Source organism: Opisthocomus hoazin, chromosome 8 (genome assembly GCF_030867145.1).
Source record: "Opisthocomus hoazin isolate bOpiHoa1 chromosome 8, bOpiHoa1.hap1, whole genome shotgun sequence".
Lineage (NCBI taxonomy): Eukaryota > Metazoa > Chordata > Aves > Opisthocomiformes > Opisthocomidae > Opisthocomus > Opisthocomus hoazin.
The window spans coordinates 40629669-40651964 of record NC_134421.1 but is presented as its reverse complement, the minus strand read 5'-3'; the positions used below and the strand labels follow the sequence as shown (position 1 = coordinate 40651964).

The 22296-nt window shown below is 37.1% G+C and overlaps 1 protein-coding gene across 6 annotated transcripts in view; it reads left to right on the top strand.

Annotated features, from left to right (window-relative positions):
- Positions 1-22296, top strand: part of PPHLN1 (periphilin 1) — an 84779-nt gene that overhangs the window by 6350 nt on the left and 56133 nt on the right. For 4 of the 6 annotated variants that reach the window (XR_012764841.1, XM_075428784.1, XM_075428782.1 and 1 more), the window contains exons 3-6: positions 97-188; positions 1245-1301; positions 3449-3628; positions 4536-4597. Coding sequence is in view for 5 of the 6 variants with exons in the window: in XM_075428784.1 (XP_075284899.1) it covers positions 97-188; positions 1245-1301; positions 3449-3628; positions 4536-4597 (391 nt within the window). In the remaining variant the exon portion in view is untranslated. The remainder of the gene's footprint in view (positions 1-96; positions 189-1244; positions 1302-3448; positions 3629-4535; positions 4598-22296) is intronic. The other 2 variants (XM_075428783.1, XM_075428785.1) reach the window with 2 other exon arrangements.

The following is a 22296-nucleotide window of genomic DNA, read 5'->3' as shown; positions in this document are numbered from 1 at the left end:
GGGAGAAGTCTGGGAACCTTTATTTCTATTCTCACTGTCCATTTGTCTATTTATAATGAGTCTGGTTTTGGCTAATTGGATTTTTATTGTCTTTAGTGGCATATCGAAGAGATGAAATGTGGTCTGAAGGGCGATATGACTATGAAAGAGTTCCAAGAGAACGTCTCCCTCCAAGGATTCATCCTGACGTAAGTGTATAGTGTGTTTCTCTAGCACGATACCTTTATAACATGACTTGTACTGTAAGGGCTGGATTTATGTACATATTTAAGTTCCTTATATACCCCAAGTTCCATTCTTTTCTCATTCATTTGAGCCAACAATCTAGCAAATGCATCTGCACAGAGCTGATAGGATGCCTACAGAATTAAATCTTGCATTTTTTTTCAAACCTATTTTGAAAAAGTAAAGTGTTTTAGAGTATTTGTATTTTGATAAATTGATTTTTTTTGTGTAATTTTTTGTGTTATTAAACATAGGATTTTTAATAACTTCTGGAGAACCAAAGGCCATACTATGTTATATTTTTCCCCAGACATTTTTTTTAATACGTTAATACATCTTTGAGGTGGTAAAATGTCTACTTTCAGTATTGTTCTTGTCACTGATGCAGTTTTTTATTATGACGCTTAAAGTATATAAGGAAATTGAAAATACATCTTCACCAAAGAAATTGTGTTTTGGAGCCTTGTAAGGGAAATACTTGTCAAGAAGCGTGTTGATGGAAATCTGCTTTGTAGGCATGGAGACTTTTACTGTATGTTATGCTTATAAAAGCAAATGCAAAAGCTGTGCTTACTCTGCTGTAGAATAACTTTACAATGCTTTTAGAAAATCTCTGGTTGGGTAACGAAGACTTGGGTAAAATTATTTTAATTTTTTTTCTCCTGTATGTGAAGTCTCTAAAGAAAAAAGAAAACAGATTGTGGCTTTGTCTTTTGAGCTATTACACTCTAAATAGAACTTTAAGATTTTTTGATATTTGTATTTACATGCTGTGCAATGTACATTTGGCAAAATAAAATTTCAGGTACCTGTGCCTGTTATCTGACTTTTCTTTTATTTCTTTTAAATGTTGGAATAATAGCATAGCTGATTTAGCATACATTCTGGGTTCCCTCTACCATATTTTCGGCTTGTTGTTTTAGAAGCGTACCCGTGTTGGTAACTAGTTCCGTAGTCTTCTCTGTTGAGTAGTGTATTAGTGTTTGGCTGCTCTGTGACATTTTTAACTCTTTTTACAGGCAACAGCAAAATTTCCGCATATTCAGCAAACTGGAAATCAGATAAGTTTGCACAGGGTATTTAGTCAGCTGCTTCTCCAAAATATTGATCAGCAATAGGACATGAGGAAAGGCAGAATGTATTTTCACAATTTTTATTTTTTTTAATTAATATTTGACTTGACTAACACGTTGCTAATTTAATTTAACCATTGCAACGGTGACATTCCTAAATTCTTTTAGTCTTTCAAGCTGTCCAGCAAACAATGCATGGCATATGCATTATGAAAATTTACTTTAAAATTTAAAAGATATGATGCACTGATTTCGATGTAAGAACCAACGAGGTAGTTCGATGCTAGCTTCATATTACACGTGTTTGGATCTGAGGGTGAAGGAATTAGCAGAATACACTCATTTATCACAATTGATACTATACTTTGCACCGAAACAACACCCCCAGTAGTAGGGCAAACCAAGATCTGGTGTCTCTCTGCCTTACTGAAAGATGAGTATGAAGCCCCTTCTCATACAGCTCTGCTGATTCAAGATAGTTTCAGGCAGTTTGTGTCCTTGTAAGCCTGTGCCATTGTGTCTGTTTCCTTGTGTAAAGGTCTGATTTAATTTTGACTAGACAAGTAAAATTTAATTAATTGATTCAATCTGTGAAAGCGCTTAGCTTTTGCTGATAGGTTAGTACAGTGGAATGAACTGAGATATGCCAGTGATACAGAATGAAGTAGCTCTTGTTTGAAACAGCAAGAGACTTGTCCTAATCTAACCGGGTGCTGATTATATATCGAGTATGGATTGTAGTAGAAACATGTGTTTTCAGATCCAGGTAAACAACATAAAGTTGCAGGCACTTGGCAGAATTAATTGTGGGTGGGCACACCTTCAGCTTTCATGTAACTATCCTTCTGTATGTCCATGTACTTATGTGATGGGGACTTCTGGGTGAGGTTAAAGCACAGAGCAGTTTTATTTTAGCTTCAGAGCACATCGTCTTTGTAAGACACCAAATGAAAAAAAAAAATTGATATGGAGGATGTTCAATGAGGTAAGGCTAGATCAACTGTTGTGGCTGTGCATGGATGTGTATGTAGCCTCTACTTTGCATTGGTATGGCTGTGGGCTGGCTTTGGATTGCCCTCTAGTGAATTTGTTGAGTGGGCTCTGAAATCACAACTAACTTTATCTGCATAACAGTATTTAGCAGTTTGTGAATTTAATTTGGGTTTTTTTTTCTAGAAAAACTATTGGTGCATTAAATTGTGACTTCTATTACTATTAAAAAAAGTAGTTCGAGTATCTCCCCTCCTCCAAATTGTGCATGCTAACTCAAGCCTCTGCAGTTATAGGTTGTGTTTTTAAGGCCAATAGAAAAAATACCTTGCTAAAGGAAGAAGACCTGAAATACAAGGTCTTGCATTCCTGGTTTAATTTGCTTTTTATTTGCGGTTGGCTCGTATAATACTTGGTTCTAGAAAGTTCAATTTGTATCTTTTGCAACTGTGCAATTTGTGCTTAAGAAACAAAGGATTTCTTGAATTGGTAAATGGTGTATGATGTTTTATTTGAAGGAAAGACAGTAAATTAAATTTGCGTTCTGGGAAAAAGCTATCCGAAAATTACGTTAAAAGAAAAACTGAGAGTGTTAAAACTCTCTCTGTCACTTGAATCCTCAGATCACCTACTGCATTATATTGAGAACGTGCTTATGTATTCAGATTATGAAGCAAGGACTGTCTTCACTATAATCTCCATAGTGTGGAGGATGTTATCGACATTAAGCAAATTGATACGATTTTCAGATGGGCACTTTGTTTTACAGGCATGAGAAGTGTAACTTTATTGCATTCCTAAGTTAAAAGTGTCTGAGAAATATGTGTAGCTAATGCTTTATAAAAGAAAGTAGCTGATGCTTAGAAAGAAGCTAATGCTAGTGCTTTAAACTTTCAAAAGAAACTTAAACCATGATGAAATTTTTCCCTCTATAATTAAACTTGTAATGCCTGAGGATTGCATCTGAATGGTGTCCAACTAGATTTAATAAGATATTCCACCATCAGTGGCATGATTTTAATGTTTGTTGTTCCCTGTGCTATTTCAGCCTTTGATTAATATGGTCCCATATTTAGAAATAACTTGGTTTTACTTTTGTGTATTCACTACAGATTTCCAACGGTTAAAAGCAATATGATTTTGTTTGTTTTGTGATTTAGGATGATTACCATAGAGTAGTAAACATTGTGCCCAAGAAACCACCACTGCTTGAAAGACCTGGGGATGGGAATTACAGTCGGTATGATGATTACAGTCATGCTGAGTACAGAGACTATGAAGAAGGCCGCGGTTTTGCACATAACCGAAGAAGTGGCCCTCCACACCGTGGTGTACGTAAGGTGATTCTTCTAACATGTTTATGGTGTTTATCTTCTCATTAATGCTTGAATACTGAACAATTAAAATATTATTTCAGGTAGAGTGTTGATGTTATTGCTGTTCTCATAAACTGAAATGGAATGAATAGAAAAACATCTACGTTTTGATACTTGGTGCTTTCTTGCATTTAGTGTGCTGCTAAGACACTAGTGATTATATTGTAATACCTGTTTGCTGCTTGTTATGGTTCCTAGCTACTCTACTGACTTAAAAAAAGAGCCTTTGTCCAGCTCTGTGGAAAGCTCAGAGTCCAAACTGGGAAAACAAGTGGCCAGAAGTCCTCTCCGTAATGCGGTGCAAAGTTATCTGAATGAATAGAAGAATGATTGCAAAATATTTCTATTTAATGAGTCCTTGCACATGCAACTTGTTGAATGTTGTCTACTCATCCTTCTAATCTGCATATTTGTTCACCTGTCATGATGTTGAATGCATTTTTTTTTTCCCAGTAGCTACATGTAAGTACAAATTTTATCGTCCCTTTGAAAGGTCGTTACTGCTGCTTCCTCCAACCCAGCTGTTTGAAATTCTGTAATTTCAAGCTAGTGATGAGAATTTACATTTAAAAGAGGAATATTTTCTTTTTTAAGTCGGGGTCCCTGTATATAGTTTGGAAATTTTTTTAGTTTTTGTGGTTTGTATGGCATTTCAAAGTTGCTACTTTAATATTGATAGAGGAAGAAGATAAGAGGAATGGGGTAGAATTAACAAAACAAGAGGAACCTTGCTATGAATGATTAATACTTTGTCCTAGCTCGTTAAATGCTTTGGTTTTGCAGTAAATAAGTACCATTTGGCAATGAACTGTACCTCACATCTAATGTTGAGATACACGTCACGTGATTGTTTTGCATGTATGTTTTGCAGGATGAATCAGGGTACAGATGGCCAAGGGATGATCATCCTATGAGTCGGCAGCCTGAATACAGGTATTTTATAAGACTTTATGGCAGTGCCATACATAGGCTGCAACTATTTAGGGCATTTTTCTTTGGTATCAAAACAGGGATATGGGAATGGACATATGTTGAAGTAAAAGACGATAGTGGAAAAGTGGATTCTAGTTGTATGGTCTGAAATACAACTTCAATAAATGATATGACGTGAAAGTCTCTATTTTAGTATTTGTTTAGTAAGGATAGGAGGCATAATGATAGCATCTTTAGGATGTTAGCCTGGGACCATAAGTAATTTAGTGCATCTCCCTGATCAGTCACGGTTTTTACATGACTTCAGAGAATTCTTTGGTCTAAGATTTGCTTCTGTGACTGCAGTACCTTAGGGCCACGATAGAGTGGAAAGATACCTGCACCATTTAAAATGTTACTGGGGGGAATAACGGGATTCTGAAGTTGACCATAGCCTTGTTCTGACCTCCCTGTTTTCTCAGCTGGACTGATAAGTAGGTATTTCCATTATAGTCTGTACCTCAGGTTTCCATCTATGATATGTAAGGAATAGTGTTAAACAGTAGGGCTGTAACATAACATATGCCTGCGGTGATGTTTGATATGAGTTTATTTGATGTGATAAATAAAATGCACAGCATAGTGTTACACGCAAAATTTATGGATAAGTATGAAACTCAAATATTCAGACAAGAATTAATTGTTAGTATAACTGAAATATTAACAGTGTAATCTAAGAATCACTATTACTTCAAGAACTGAAGTATTAGCTGTCTACTCTAAGAATCAATATTAATTCAAATTTAATTGTTATGGAAAGAATATGTCTATACAAGAGAAGTTTCAATAATAACAATTTTACGTGGATTAGTATTGTACACACACTGCTTACTTTCTAAACCTCTTTCTTCACCTGCTCCTCTGGGTCTTATGGTCACTGGTGGTCAAACAGTGAGTTGTCAGCGTCTTCACTCTTGCTGGGTGGAGTTTGTTGTTTATGTGATGGCTGCTTCTTCCTCACCCAAAGATGCAGAAGGGCTCATGTTTAGATTTGTTAATATGTTCTTACATCTTTGTTCTTTCATCGCTGGCCTACAGCACCATGTTACAGCCAGATTTAGCATATATAGTGCCTTTGGAATATGTTAAATGCTATTTTCCATGTTCTTTTTGTTATTCCTAAAACTAGTTTTGCCCATCTGACCACTGGGTAATGGTTTCTAGCGTAGGAGTTTCCAGTGCCAGGCCCATGCCCCCATCTCTTGTCATCTCATGCCTTTACTTTTATATGCCACATCCTGTGTTTCCACTTGTCAACAGATCTGCTACTAAACTAGGCCTGTATTTCTATATATCACATCATGCTGTTAGCCATAAATGTTTCATTGTACGTAGAATAATTCCTTGTCTTTATAAAAGGATGGTTGTACCATACAAAGATCAGCAGAAGTAAAACAAGTTAGCTACAGACATCTGGTCAGTTGGAAAAATTGCTGTTAAAGCTGTACCAAGTTTAAAAAAAAGACTTGGGTCAAGAAAAGCTCAGACAGAGCAAGCCTGACAAGCTGACTCAGAGCCTCAGTCTTGAGGCCTTCCACACTCGATGTGAAGCTGTTGCAAGCAATGGCAGTACAGGGCTACACAGTTGCAGTACATATCTGTTCCTTTGAATGTGATGATTTAGACATAGCATAACTAGGTTATTACATAACTTCACCGTAAAAAATACCCCTTCATACACCGTAAGGGTCTGCGTGCATTAGACTTCTCTCAAAATTGCATTCTTGGGGCTAGACACAACAGTAAAGGGTTTTGAAAAGTAATAAGTGTTCTAGAGAAATTTTTGTAAAAGTTCTTGCATCTTTTCCTCCCAAGTTAGAAGACTCAGAGTTGTTTAAAGGGGGGGGTGGGGGAAGAGGAAAAAAAAGTCTGAGAAGACTTGTTAGTGCCAGGCAGTTTATTTTTCCACAGAACAAGAGTGGCACCCAGTGGTCAGAAAGGTTGTCTTAAATGCATTCTAATTTCTTCCATTTAAAATGTGAGGATAAAATATCAGTTCATTTTGCTGATGGCTTTAAAATTGTGCTGTGTGGTAGGTGGTAGTCCCTTTGGAGTCTTTATTGTATATTTCAGAATACGTAACTGTTGTACAACTGCAGTAACACTATGGAAGAACTTCGTAGAGATATTTGGTTCAGTTGAGGGTATGGGAACGTACTTGCAATTGAATGAAGCCCTACTGATTTATTATATAAATATACATTAGCATATCAGAGGTCTGATTATACAGAAAAGCCCAGGAATAGTAAATAACCGTGAATGTCAAATCCTGTGATCAGACTGCTAAACACTGGTAGTGTTACATGCTTGATAATAAACTTAGTTATGATTTTTTTTTTCTCATTATTGAGCTATGTAGTGGGTCTCAACAGAGGAAATCAAAGTACAGTACTTGGTATATGTTGTCTCCTGTGGTGAAAACACTAATTACTTTGCATTTCAAAGGCATTTTCACTATAAAACATGAGATTAAAAAATTATTATATGCAAAAATGCTTTCTATTTGGATATGATGACAGTTACTTCGAGTAAGTTCTTTTGGAGTACATATAAATATTTTTTTTTCTTTGGGGTAGTAGAAGGAGATTTAAGATCACTTTAACAAGAGGTACTTTTTAAAAAATTTGTATCAAACATGGCTGAAAGTACAATGTTAGATTTGTGAAGCTAAAGACACTCGGGAGACTCGTAAAATTAGTGGATTTTTGTAGTCAGTACAGTGATTATAAATTCTAAAAACAATAGCTCTTTTAATGACATAAATAATCAGTTTTCGTGGGTATTTTTAAAATCTTGTTCAGCACCTAAAAATGTGATGTAACAAGTTGTTGTCAATTAAGCATTAATTATGCACGTTTTTCTCCTTTGATTTTTGACAACTGAACTGTGAAAAAGTAGTTTCTGATCTCTTACTCCTCCCATTTTTGTTCCCCATATCTTTCTCTGGAGTGCCGAAAATCGTTGCGTGAGATTCTTTCGAAGTAAAAGAAACTGCTTATCTGGAATATCAAAAATTCTTAATTGATGTAGAATTTTGGGGAGTGAAATTTTCCTATGTTGAAGAAACCATCTGTTAGGTTTTTTGGGGGTGGGTCTTTTTTTGTTGCTCTAGTAGTTTCTTTTGTGGATTTTTTTTTTTTTTTTTAAGCTTCTTGCCCTTTACTTAAAAATGGGAAGTGCATGCTTACTTAGCAGTTGCATAGCTGTGGCTTGAGCTGTGATGAGTCCACTGACCAGCAGCAATTCTCCATGAGCGACAAGAGGATTGTTGAGGTTCTGCCACTTGCCTTAGCTGTCTTTTTTCTTGCCTTCTTCTATGGAGTTACGTTTCAGTTTCCAAGCAGCTGTCGTTTGCCAGTAGTCTACCACTGAGAGAAGCATTGCTGATCCTTTCTACTCTTTCCTGGACCACTCAATTCTTGAGAGTTGTTAGCTCTGCTTTATACTACGCTCAGTGAATAGCTTTCATCATGACCATGACTTCTTTATGGTAATATCATTTTTTATATGTAAAAAATAAAGTAATTCAGAGGATGTGCTGGGCATAGAAATGAGTTCTCAGCCCTTTTTCTCTTGTTCTGACCTAAGGGATTCTTGCTGGATTTCTGAACTCCAGGAATTGATGTGAATTGTGTAACCTTGTAGTCATGGCTTGGTGTGAAGTGCCTCTTGGTTCAAGCCTAGTTGCCATGTATAAAGAATTGTACATCAAAGCAGAAGCTCTTAGTTTGGGGAACAGAGAATTTTCTGCACACGTGATGACAGGTTTAATGTCTTGGTCGCTGATGCTATGAGAATTGTGAAACTTGGAAATTATGAGAGGAGTAGAGATCAAGTAAGACACGACTTCTTTGTACATTTATCTTTTGCTGATGTTGATCACTTGTGGGGCTGTGTTATTACTTGTCTTTAGTGATATATTAAGCTCATTTATTCAAAGGGCTGGAATTATTTTGTGCACATCAGATGTTTTTAAAAAGTTGCAGGGAGCTATGCTGTTGTATGTTGAAGAACTCCAATTTTACAGTGCTTCTCTATGAACTTCATAGCAATGAATTCTGCATACGAGTTCGTTTTTTATGAAGTCAGATGAACCTTTCAGTGTGATATGCTTTAGAAGATTGTTAGCTGCTGTTGACTTTAGTCATACCAAATTTTAATCCTTTTGAGTGCATAGAGCATTACTTCATCCTTCTTTTTTCAGCCAGACTGAGTTCATAAGATGTGAAATATGTGAAACTTGGCAACTTAAGATGGGTAAGACTCATCTTCAAAGAGAAATTACAAAATGACGCACTTGTAAATCCCAGCTATACATGCATTAAATTTGATCCTTAAAATTTTCCGAGGTCTAGATCTTTGTAAAATAAGGATTGACATATTTGGAGACAAAGTACTCTGCCTCAGTAGTAATGCAAGTTTGTATAATAGAGACTCCTGAGAAGTGGCTCACATAGGACATTTTGAATATCTCCTCTGAAATTGTTCATACGAGTAAGTTTTCTCTTGGTAATGAAGGAAACTTGCTACTACTATGTGTGTGCTTCTGTTTGTTGTTTGTTGTTTGTTTTTTTTTCCGTACCCTGTGTGAAATTAGGAAGTAGTCATAATCCAGTCTTTAATACTTATGCGTATGTGTATATAAAACAATCTGCTTATCTGTGGAGTGCACAGGAAATATTTTGTAATGAATAGAAATAATAAAGTAATTCTGATGCTAAAATTGAAAGAAAACTGGCAAAATGTTGAAACTTAATTTTAAACAATTGGTGAGCAGCTAAGATTCATCAGTCAGTTGTGTAACTTGTTTTGGAAATCTTTTAAATCAATGGCACGTTGCCTTTCCTCTAAAAATTTTATGTGGCTTTCTGAACATTAAACTCAAAAGTTAACTTGTTAGGGTGGTAAAGCATAATATACCCCAGTTTTTGTCAATGCATAACCCTTCACAGTGAGATTGTGTTTACTGAAGGCCATGGAGAAAATTGGTAGCTAAGTGGGGGATAGAAGCCCAGCAATCATGACTTTCAGATCCCTGCTTGAACTACCCTGCTGTCTGGTGATTCATCCCTTGTAGGTGCGGTATGTGATGACAGGATGCTCTAGAGGAGTGGTTTGAATATTGTACATTAAGAAGAAAATTGTTCTTTGGCAAGAATGGTTATTTTAAACCAAAACCGTTGATGAGAGAGCCTCCATATAGAAGTTAAGGGTCACTGACACTCCTTTCAGTAACGCAGGATTTAATATTGAGGGTTCAGATGTGTCATAGGCCAAGGCAGTTACCTTTACATTATTACTGTGCAATCACCTTTGAATGACAGGGGGTAGCTTGTTTTGTGTTTCCCCTCACCCCACCCTGTATGTATTCTTTAATGAGTGAAACAGTCAACCTGTTTAAGTATTTTATACTCATTTATAACAGCGTGTTATATTGCTGGAGATCTTTATGTTTTGGATTTAAACTTTCTTGTGGTGTAAACTGATCTTTGTCTTGCTCGCAGAAGAGAAATTTAGCCAAAGAGATTTATGAGATGGTGCTAAAAATGTACCTAAGTCTGCTGTTCTGTTGCAACATTGGACAGGTCTTAGGGGACACCATACAAGAACCTCATTCTTTATTAAAAAATATGTGTGGAGGGAAATAAATACGGCAGTCACCCAAAGAAAATGGTCTTGCTTGTGACAGAGATTGATAAGCAGAGTTCTAATCATATTCATTAGTACATACCTTTTTATTTTAATAAATAATAAAATCTCTGCCAGAACATTGAACCTCTCAGGTATTCACACGAACTACTAGAATAACTTGTTTATTCATATATGAAATTACAGTTTCCTTATAATAGGTCATTGTGGTAGATTCATTATACCTGTCTACAACTCCAGGCAAGGACTTGTCTGTTGAAATTTGTAGTTCAGAAGACCCATTGTATTAGTCTGCTAGCTAAATTAGTTTACCTTGGCTTATGATATTTTGAGGGGGTTGAGAGGGGAGTTAGAACTTTTTGGAACAAGATGATAGGTAATAGATAACTTAAAAGTAGGTTTTGGTTTACACTAAATATTTAATGACTTCATATTACACTTTGTGTGTTATGCAGCAGTCTTGTTGATTCAGTAGTTGCTACATTTTCTTTGAGGGCTATTTTCTGCTCCACCGCATCTTTAAGCTCTTTTGTGCTTGGGACAATCAATTTGTTTGCAAACTGAGATTTATGTTTTATAATTTGCTTTTTGTTACTTGGCCAAAATGATGTATGTCTTAATTGTATTACTAAAGCTTTGGGTTCCTTTGGACCACAGGTTTTTATTTTGAATGGATTTTAAGAACTGGAATCTCCTCTGGGAGATATCACTTAGTGTTTTAAAACTGCCCTGCGCTGAAGGCTATGTATAATTAAGAACAGTTCAAGACTGTCCACTGTTGCAATGCAGTTGAAAGTAAAAAAGTTTAAATTCGAGTAAGTCTGGGTTTGTTGCTACGATGAATCTTTTTCCTCCGTTTAACTTAGAAGCCAGAGACTTAAAACTATGTATTAGAACACTGGCTGTTTTCTTACTACAGATATTACATCAAACTGAGTTTCTCTGTTATTTATGTTGGTGGGATCTGCTTTGTTTATATCTAGAATTGTACTAGAAACTTCTTTCAAAGCAAGGCTGCTGTCACTCCACTTCTGAAATGTTTGTCACGTGTGAGAATGGGCAGAAAGGGAGAGACTGGTGGACAGGGTTTTCCACTGCAGAATTTTTTTGCCCTCACCTTACGGTGTAAAAATATGGGGAGGAGGTAAAAATACCTCTTACTTTCAATTGGATTTTTTTTGCATATTTCAGCTAATTGTGGGGTTATTCTGTAAGGTGAATGTTGCTTTTACGGACATCTAATTGTTGAGTGATTGCTTTTAATGGTAAAATATTATTGTTTGCATAACTATTGACTGTGATCTTTATTGAAGACCTATTTTCTTTTATTTTTTTGCAGAATTCCTCATTCAAATTCTAAAAACCTTGTTTGCTTTCAAAAATTGCTTATTGATAATTTTGTTCCTTTTAGGGGATGTTGCAGAACTTTGATTTAATTGCTGATGTGATTTCCATCTCGGGTTGAGAGGAAGGAGTTTAAAGTCGTAATATAGGTTGTATTGATCATTTAATTTCTTTTTCTCTTAATCGTTTCTCATGATGAGCTTCTGAAGTCAGTGTCAGTATTGCTAACATTCAGCCAGGACCCTGGAACCTCCCACAGGAGTCTGCGCTATGATGTTTTTCCTCCTAGTTGATGGGAGACTCCTTTGACTGTTGTTGGTAGTCGAGGAGTCTGGCTGTTGTATTTCATTTCTAAATGATGTCACGGAAGCTTTGTTTTTCGAATCAAAACATTTCAAAGTTTCTCCTGTGTGGGAATTGTCAAATTAGCAGAACTTCCCACTACCTGATTTTTGTTTCCCAGCTGAGCTTGTAAATATACAGCCTCGCGCAGTAGAGCTTATGTTTTCTATGTAGCTTAGAAGGGTTCTAAATCTTGGTTTTAACTCCTGCTGAGAGCCATAAGAGAAAACTGGTTAAGGTTGTTTTTGAAAAGCATAATTACAAATAGGTAATTTCAGTCTGATTTTGTGTGTATGGTATTTCTTATACTTCCATCCTCTGAAATGTTTTAGTTACATTTAAATACAGTCTCTATGTTGTGCCTCTATAGGATTGACAAAGTATTCTTTGGACTAAAACCAGGTTGTTACAATCTTCTCAAAGGCTGTTTTGATATTCTTAAAAACTCAGCTCGAATAATTATTGAATGAAGAACAGCTAGGTAGTAAATTGACTTGTAAGTATTGACTTGTAAGTATTTATTTGACAACAATTACAGTAAACACACCAAATTTGGTAACAAAAGCTCTGGAAGTTCTCACCATGGTAGTTCTCAATTGCTACCATGTTTATTCAACTTGCTTTTGATCCAGAGCTTTTTGTGTGTACATCTGTCTCCCACTGCAGCTTTTTAAGGTTGTAAATTGTCATATGAAGTTTGTGTCATCATTATATTTTTTAACAGTGGTTATTGCATGAGAACTGTTTCATATAACTATTAGTATGTTGTTATACACATGTCAGGAAAAATTCAGTAGTGGGTGTAAACTCAGTTACAGTTTGTAATAACATGGATTTGTTGATTAAAATTAAGTCACTGTTTGGGAGTATTATTATTTCCTTCTTATCAATGATGTTTACATTATGCTAATAAACTGTAAGGAGATCCTCTGTTTACAATGTATGATAGGGCAATATGCCTGAAGATAAGATTATATATGTCTACACTGTAAGATCTTGGTTAACACCTCACTTTAAAGAAGACTTTAAAAAGCAAGTTTTTATAGTGAGCGTTGTAATCGGGTGGTAGATGGTATCAAACTGGCAAGTTAATGCTGTATTGGGAAATAACAAGGCAAACTCCCATGGGTAGCACTTGATTATGCTGGAAAGGTTTCCTAACAAATATGTTGATCAACAGCTAGGTACTGAGAGACAATGGGGAGGGAAAGTCTTCCTTTGAGTCCACACAACTACTGTTAAGACGGGCATCTAAATAAATGATCTCAACGACCAGCCAATGAATTGGCTTAATGAATGTAGTCATGGCTTTCTCACGATGGGGAGTATTGTCACAGAGGCCTTAAACAGATTTCACTTAGGAAGGTAAATTCTTCATTTGTTAGGTTCCAGGGACTTGTTTGTTATATTCTGAATGTCCTAAACATTTCAGGGAATTTAATTCCCATTGAGAGACGGTGGGAATACTAGGATGAGCTTTGCTTGGATGTTGTTTCTTCACATGAATGCAAGTTGCTTTTTTCCTCCCCTTAATTGGTGAAATGAGATGTGCTGTAAATTTCAGTAGAGGAGAGGAAAAAAATTTGGTGTTATTAACAGTATAGGCATCCTTTTGTTAAGCATTTTGCTGTAAGAAGATGATTTTTGGTATGCCATTTCCACCTACTGCTGCATTTGAGTGTGTTGTGATCTGCATCTGAGGAAAAGTTCATCAATAAATCAATTCCGTGGTCTCGTGCCATCGGTGTTATTTTTAAAAGGTGATGCTATTTTTGCATGCTAACAAATTATTCTTAATGTTAGTTTTGGCATTTATTCGTCACACATATTTGCATAACCATACAAGGTTCTTTCCCTTGTGTGTGAAGCTTTGTAGTATTAATTTGTGAGTTGATAAGAAATGCTTTTCATAGAATCATAGACTCCTTTAGGCTGGAAGAGACCTTTAAGATCATTGAGTCCAGTGGAACTGAATATTGACACCATGACACACAAAAGTGCTGTCAGCCAGCTTTGGGAATGTCTTCCTCTTCTGAAGTCTGACTTTTAATAGTTGCATTGTGTTAAATGAAGTCCTACCCTACCTAGTCTAGTATGCCTAATTATTTTCAGAAATTATGTTTGAGAGCATGTTTATGCAATTTGGAAGTAGAATGGGATAGGTGTTCTGATGTGTTGACTTAGAGAATCATAGAATACTTTGGATTGGAAGGGACCTTTAAAGGCCATCTGGTCCAACCCCCCTGCAGTGAGCAGGGACATCTTTAACTAGATCAGGTTGCTCAGAGCCCCGTCCAACCTGGCCTTGAATGTTGCTCAGAGAGGTGGTAGATGCCCCATCCCTGGAAATCTATGCCAGTGTTTCACTACCCTCACTGTAAAAAATTTCTGCCTTATGTCTACCCTGAGTCTGCCCTCTTTTAGTTTAAAACCATTGCCCCTCGTCCTGTTGCAACAGGCCTTTCTAAAAAAGCCTGTCCCCATCTTTATTATAAGCCCTATTTACGTACTGAAAGGCTGCAATAAGGTCTCCCCGCAGCCTTCTCCTCTCCAGGCTGAACAGCCCCAACTCTCTCAGCCTTTCCTTATAGGAGAGGTGCTCCAGTCCTCTGACCATTTTTGTGGCCCTCCTCTGGACCCGCTCCACCAGCTCCATGTCCTTCTTGTGCTGAGGACTCCAGGTGAGGTCTCAGCAGAGCGGAGTAGAGGGGCAAACCAATTTAAGTTTGATAAGGTAGTAAACTGAGTATGTGTTTTGCAATTTTTATCTTACTAAATGTATTTTTTGGAATAATTTTGTATGAGGATTATCTAAGTAAGGGAAAGGATTATGTTAACAGAGGAGACTGAAGTGAGAAGTAATGAATTATCTTCTTCAGAAACTCTTCTCTGCTACTGTTAATTTTATTCCTCACTGAAACTTGTCTCTGTCAAACAGTATTCTGTTTAAAAAATTTATCTTTGAATCTACATTCATTGCTCACAGCCAGAATATTGTGTTTTCAATATTGCTTAGATAAGTATGTCTATTATTTTTAGAAAAAAAAAGATATTACTTCTTTGAGTCTTACTGATGCTAACTTTAACTACTCTAAAATTCTGCTAAGGGACCTATTTTATTTGTCATAAATAAATAGAAGTCATGAATGCAGTAAGGAGACTGATCTTTCTACAGTAAAAATCTATTTCCACAGCAGTTTAAACCTATTTCAGCTGGTGCCATTCCATTCATTCCCTCTCCCTTGTACTGTTTCAGGTGTTTGTACTCTTCAGTGAGCTGGTCCTGCATGCTAACCCACCACAATCAATTAAATAATAATCTACCAGTTTGATTGCCCGAGAGAAAATACCAGTGCCAGGTTAGGCATGGAGTGGGAATGTGAATTCAAGGAAGGCTAAGGAGACCAGGATTGTAGCCGTACCAGTCTGAATCAGTATGACTTGTCATGGAGGTGCACTCTGATGTTAACTATTATTAAATCACTGAAATAACTGAAGACATACAGTAGCTGGAAAAGGAGTGTTAATATGCAAATTACTGAAGTAGCATGGCTTGTTAATTGTGTTCAAGTAAGTGCTATTTGTACTGTAAAGGAAATGGCCTGGAAAAAAGGCAAGAGGTGTTAATGTATGTTGTAGTGAGTGTAAACTGTAATCAAAGTGAAAGGAAAAAGCAAACTGGGGAAAAAAAAAAAGATAAAGCTACATGGCTGAATAATTTATAAGAGGAAATGTCTGTCTTAATTTAGGGCTTTCAGACTTTGAACAAACTACGTACTTGACAGGAAGGAATGTGATCTAATAAAGAAAAAATCCACTATGTACAATAAAAATTTTTTTCATATACATATAAAGTCTTTTAACTTGAGAAATCCAAAAGTAGAGGTAGTTTGCTAGCTTTTATTTAAAATTGCTATGCAGGAGTCTGTACCAGTATTACAAAACTTTAGAGCATAAGCAAATGAAACCCATTTGAGCTCGATTGCTTCAAATTTCACTTGAAGAATAAAAACTTTGCAATTTGTGCAGAATTTTTCTAATACAGAGAAAAAATGAGTGTTTTTGTGATTTGTAGATCTCATTAAGGGATTTGGAAAGAGAAGAAAACTAAATATAATAAGGGAATTCTTTTTCAGTATTACTGACATAAGGTAGTACTGCTTACAGACCTGTTCCACAACTTGGTCTTTCCTTTTGCAGCTGTTTATTGATAGTGTTAGAAAGTCAACCACAAGGGTTGATCAAGTCAGTATATAGTACTGCGGTATGCTGCTTGTTGCTTTCCCTTGAGTATCAATGAACTAATGATGTTCTGCCACATGCCAGTGAAAAGCCATAAGAGCTCCTTTAGCAGGTATTTCATGGGTTTTGGGTTCTTCTATTTGAGAATTTTAAAGCTAGCTTTGGGGAAAAAACGTAATAGCTTGCTGAATGTAAAATTCACTTATGCCCCTAGAAATATAGTCCAAAAATATTTCCTTTTTTTTTCCCAGGTTCTTAGTGTGTGTATGTTCTTAGACAAATCTTTGCCTACATTGAATTGTTTGGCGAACACTGACCAGAAGTAAAAATCCGAAAAAACCCAAGAAAACCTCAAGACAAACAAACAACCCCCTCCAATACCAAAACAACTCCCCGAAACAACTAAGCAAACAAAAAAACCCACCAACCCCCAAAACCCCAAAAAACTTGTTTTGTTTAGAGATTTGCCAGTATAAAGTTGTGTAATTCTAAACAGCATGTATTTTTCTCTGCAGTCTCATGTCATTTCTCACACTGATTTAGAAGATCTTTTAAACAGTAAAATTATTTTTAAATTTCCATCGAGCTATTTACTTGTGTTTCATAGTTCACTACTGTCCACAAATGCTTGTTCTCAATACCTTTATGCTTGCTTTGGGTGGTACTTGTGAATTGTTTTGATCTCCCACCCCATCAACCCCACGCTCTTTGGTACCGCAGTTCTTTCCCATGTGCTGGTCTCGGTGCCTGAGGCAGGATGACAATAACTATGGGAACACCTGCCTAGAAAGCTCTGCCCCGTTAGAACTTTCTGTAGAAATGGTAACGATGACCAGTTTCTATGATCTGTTATGGTATCAGGAAAAAAAAGAGTTTACGAAGATACCATATCATCATACATGTCTTTCTTCCAATTTTAATCTTATATATTGAGATACAAGATTTGAATGGTTTCCATTTTCAGTTAAGGCTGTTTAGGAATTGATTCAGTTGCTAATTTATTGAGACGTTTACTGCTCGACATAGTTACCTGAACTGCCTGACTGTCCTGAGATGATCTGCTGCTCGGGGAGTCGGGAGTATGAAATCTGGCCCGACAGTAGTGTCTGTCAGTAAATATTTTATCACAGAAATTCTGTGCTGTTGTGATTGTTGTAGTTGTTCATAGAAATTGTAACTTGGTCCATCACTTTAAGCAAATATGGACTCTGGAACTTTAGACCTGTGATTTATTTTCTGTTGTAGAAAAATTGCGGGGACTTACTAAGCCCTCATTTTCAAAATGAAGAGAAGCCAAGAATCATATGCATTTGAATGCAATTATTTTGTCTAATTTGCTCTTGATTTGTCTGATGGGCATATTTTGGTTTTATTCTGCATACAGTTGTGTAAAGCTGTTTGCTCTTAATTCTTTGGAACTTAAATCTGTGTTTTTCTGGACTCTTAAGTCTTTATTTCTTTCTTGGTCGTCTGTCCTAATCTGTGTGCTTGACCATAGTCTGTGTCTGTCAGATAATAGAAAGAGTTCAAATATACCTCTATTGTGTGGGCTTATCTTCCAGCCAGTTTAATAAAGTACATTATCGATTACAGTAGAAAAGAGGATACTCTTTACTAAGGAAAAAGAGGAGTACAATCTGATTTCCAGTTTCAGCTGAAGTGCATGGCTTTACTATTCAGTTAAAGAAAGTAGCAGGCATTTCTCTCTAGTGTTGCTGTAATATTCAAGGTGTCTTAATTTTTATTCCCCGATCTCTCTTGACATACCGAGGTGGGGATGGGAGATGAGTTTAGGTTTCATATTGAGTGAGGTGGACGCGTGGCAGCAGTGTCGAGTTTTGATGTTTGCGTGCGATGACTTCTGTAGTACCACATGCAGCATAAAAATTATGAAGCATTTATATATTTTAAAATTTTTGTTGTGCATTTGGTATGTCTAGTTATCCTTCTCTTCATGAGATTTAGCACTGTTTTGCAATGCCTGTTTCCTTTTGCCTTCATGCAAAAAGCTGTTAAAAAGATTACAGTGACTGGACCTAATTACGTTCATTTCACTTAAAGCCAATGCAAGCATCACTTACAAGTACTGCAGTTACTTGCTTAGTCATAAAATGTTGAAAACTAGTTGTCATAAGAAATCTGTCATCATTTCAAACATTCACATGAAAGCTGATGGAACCAGATTCAATTACTGATATCTAAAATGGTGTAATTCACTGTATTGTTTTAGCTTATGATAAATCAGCGTAAAGATCTTTGGCCAATAACAAGGGATTATAGTAAGTCTTTAAAGCAGAACTAAAGTAAATTGTTGGTTAGTTACACCAACATGTGTTGCGTACTTTGGAAAGAAAGGGAATGAGTTCTGGGAGAGAGGATGGTGGCTGGAATCTTCCACCACCTGTATTTACTTTGGAGATGTTACACGTAGAGGTGCTCTGGGCTCTTCATGTTTGCTTTTTGGATGTTTAACACAGTAAATTTCCTGAGAAACCTAGAGGTCAGGGGTGTGGTGTATTTTATTAAATGTTTTCTGCATCATCTGAATCATGTTAGTACCTCTGTTAGACCCTGCAGTGCCCTGACAAGGAAGGCAAGAGGATTTTTTATTTTTGTTTCGCTCTTCTTTCCCCTGCCCCTTGCGTGTTTATTATGAGACAGGGAAAGTGTGTTGAATTAATAGCATGGTTCAAGTCTCGTCTGTTTTATCTTTTTACACTGAAGTCTGGTGTCTTAGGAGATGTGTATGATTTCCTCAATCTATTTATAAAATAGTGTGAGTTACTTTTAGTCAAGGTTACTAATCAAGCCCAAGCCTATAAATGGAATGTCTAACCCCTTTGCCAATAATATTAGTTTTCTAAGATGGAAGGTGTCACCTAAACTTCTCTTTTTGTCTAGGTGATAGACTGCACTCACCTGTGAGTTACTGAAGAACCTACGGTTCTGCTCCACAGCGACGTGCTGTTGAGTTGCCAGTCTCTTTAGTGTGGTGTCAGAAGTGTGAGATGTCCTCTATGGCTGGACCACGTCGTAGATTAATGTTTTAGTGGGAAACTTAGATGTCTGTATTGGGATGTGGAAGTCCAAGAGAACAGTAAGCGTGAAGTGTTGTACACAGTTGTCTGGTAGCATAAATTCAATGAGGGTGAGGCACGATTCCTTTTACAAACAAAACTTTTTCCTGTGTTGTGTATGATGTGCTCTCATGTACGCCAGTACACCTCCGTTCCAGGCATTTCACGTCTGGCAAGTGATTGAATTTTGCCTTTATGTACTCTTAAGTTACAAAACTTACACACCGGTTCACGTTAGTCTTTGTTGCACATAGCTTAATCTGTACTACTCCCTTTTGTAAACCAGGAGGCTTTCTGTAACTCTGTTTCCCGCAGCATTGCTGCTGAGTGGTTTGCAGGGCTTAAAATGGCAGGGAGGGGTGAGGCCAGAAGTACGCAGTGTGGTAGTGGTAGCCTTGGGAAGGTGGTGTCTCTGATCCTTTGGCAACCGAAAAGCTCCCCTGTGTTGTATTCTCTTGGTCTCCTGCGATGCAGAAAGCCGTACCTTTGCCTGTTCAGTATTGTGGTTTTTCCTCCAGTAAACTGGAACTGATGGTTAACTGAAATAACTCTCAGGCTTGCGCTCTTCCCTAAGCTGCCCTTAGTGAATGGTGTATCTGCGTATGGCTGTTTGCTTATCAAATTTCAGGAGCTCATCCCAAGATTATCAGCTTTAGTGAGAATTTAACGGTCAAGTTTCGTGGAGGTTAAAATGCTAATATTTGCTGTTGCAACACTGCTGAGAGAACTAAATTGTGCTTTCAGGAGTAAGTTCGCAATGTGAATACAAAGTATAAAGATAAGAGGGATCCTATATAAAAGGAATTAATCCTGTGTTTGTTGTTAAGGGCAGTAGTTCTTTTTTAAAGTTACAGCTAAGCACAAAATTTTGCATCTCTATTAATATTGTCCCTGCTCAATAAACCTTTTGAGTATGTGTTGGAATCTGAAGCATGTGCTTAACTGCTTTGCTGAATTGGGGCCTTCATTACCAAATTGCAGGTGTATGTTAGTTTAAGTATTTTAGGGGGGGGGGAAGTAAAACAATGCTTATTTTGTTCTGTTCAGTGTAGTTTGTTACATTAATGGAAAACATCAGAAATGCTGTGCGGTTGCTATGCTGTCTGAAACAGATTTAATATAGTTAATGGCTTGAGTGATCAGTATGAGATAGGGTCCAGCTAAGAATTCAGATGGAGCGATGAAATGAAAATTTAAAAAATGAGTGAAATTCTACTTTTTTGTGCATAATGTTATTGTAGAATGAGGCTTTTAAATGCTTTCCTCTTCAAAGGTGTGTTTCAATGATACTTAGTAAATTCTTATGTGGGTGTTAGAGCATTTATTATATGTGTGCAATAGCTGGGCCTCTGTAAACATCTCCATAATAAACTTCTCAGTATACTAGGACTTAATAATTTGCTCATAAAAACATGCTTTGGGCATAAAAGCGGTGTTCTGGTCTGCCAGAAAGCTTGTGCTTTAAAAATAAAGAAGATTATTTAAAGAGAGAGATTTAGAAGGAAGTTGAAGAAAACGTGCTGTACCTGTGTGCTTATTCTCAATAAATATTTAATCAATATGTTCTTTAATAAATCAAAAAAACAACGCTTAACTAGACAAACTAGTTTAGTGCTGAGCTAATCTTTCAAGTCTACTTGAAGTCTGAACTTACACTTTAAGTCTATTGCTACATAAAATGTTCATACATGTAATGTAGTTAAAGTGTTAGTGCTCTATTTTCAGATTTATCTTGTAGGTTTGAGAACTTCCCTGGCTTCTTTAGATTTCTTTCTGCTAAATTTAAGTGGACGGAGGGGTTTGACTGTTTCTTCATTGAATGTGTTTTCTCAGTCTCTGCTAATTTCAGTTATTTCCTTCTGGTAAGTCTGGAGTTAATCTACACATTTCTGAAAGAGTAGCATCCAAAAGTGGGCATATTGCTCTTAGGCCTCTGAAGAAAGCAGGGGGATTATCCTTCTGTGTATTCTGGATTGCTTCATTCTTTGATGGGAGTATCTATACAATGGCTACTGTATAGGGGTTATTAAACAGAGTGCTATTTAACAATTCCTTAATTGTTTCTGTTGTTAGCTCGCTTGGGGAGAATAAAGTGTTGAAATAAACAGAAGAAGAAAAGAAGTTTAGGAAGGAAATAATACTGATTTTTAGCGCACCAGCTAGATATAAATTCGTGTAACAGTGTCTTGTATCAGTTCTGGTATGCAGACCTGTAAAATATGTTTTTCTGTAAGATAAGATATCTAAAAAAGCCTGTGGTCTTTTAACAGTGAAATAATTCTTGAACTGTAAAGCCTGGCTGTGCTTCACTGGCATTTTACTGAAAACCAGGGTGACTGAAAGCTATTGATTCATACTTCAGTTTCATAGAATCATAGAATCATAGAATGGTAGGGGTTGGAAGGGACCTCTGTGGGTCTTCTAGTCCAACCCTCCTGCCAAAGCAGGGTCACCTACAGTAGGCTGTAGAGGACTTTGTCCAAGCAGGTCTTGAATATCTCCAGAGAATGAGACTCCACAACCTCCCTGAGCAGCCTGTTCCAGTGCTCCGTCACCCTCAGAGGGAAGAAATTCTTTCTTATGTTCAGACGGAACTTCCTGTGCTTCAGTTTGTGCCCATTGCCCCATGTCCTGTCTCTGGGCACTACTGAAAAGAGTCTGGCCCCATCCTCCTGACACCCACCTTTCAGATATTTGTAAGTATATATTAGGTCCCCTCTCAGCCTTCTCTTCTTCAGCCTGAACAAGCCCAGCTCGCTCAGCCTCTCCTCGTAGGAGAGATGTTCTAGTCCCCTCACCATCCTTGTAGCCCTCCGCTGGACTCTCTCCAGTAGCTCTTCATCTTTCTTGAACTGGGGAGCCCAGAACTGGACAGAGGACTCCAGATGGGGCCTCACTAGGGCAGAGTAGAGGGGAAGGAGAACCTCCCTCAGCCTGCTGGCCACACTCCTCCTAACGCACCCCAGAATGCCATTGGGCTTCTTGGCAGCCAGGGCACACTGCTAG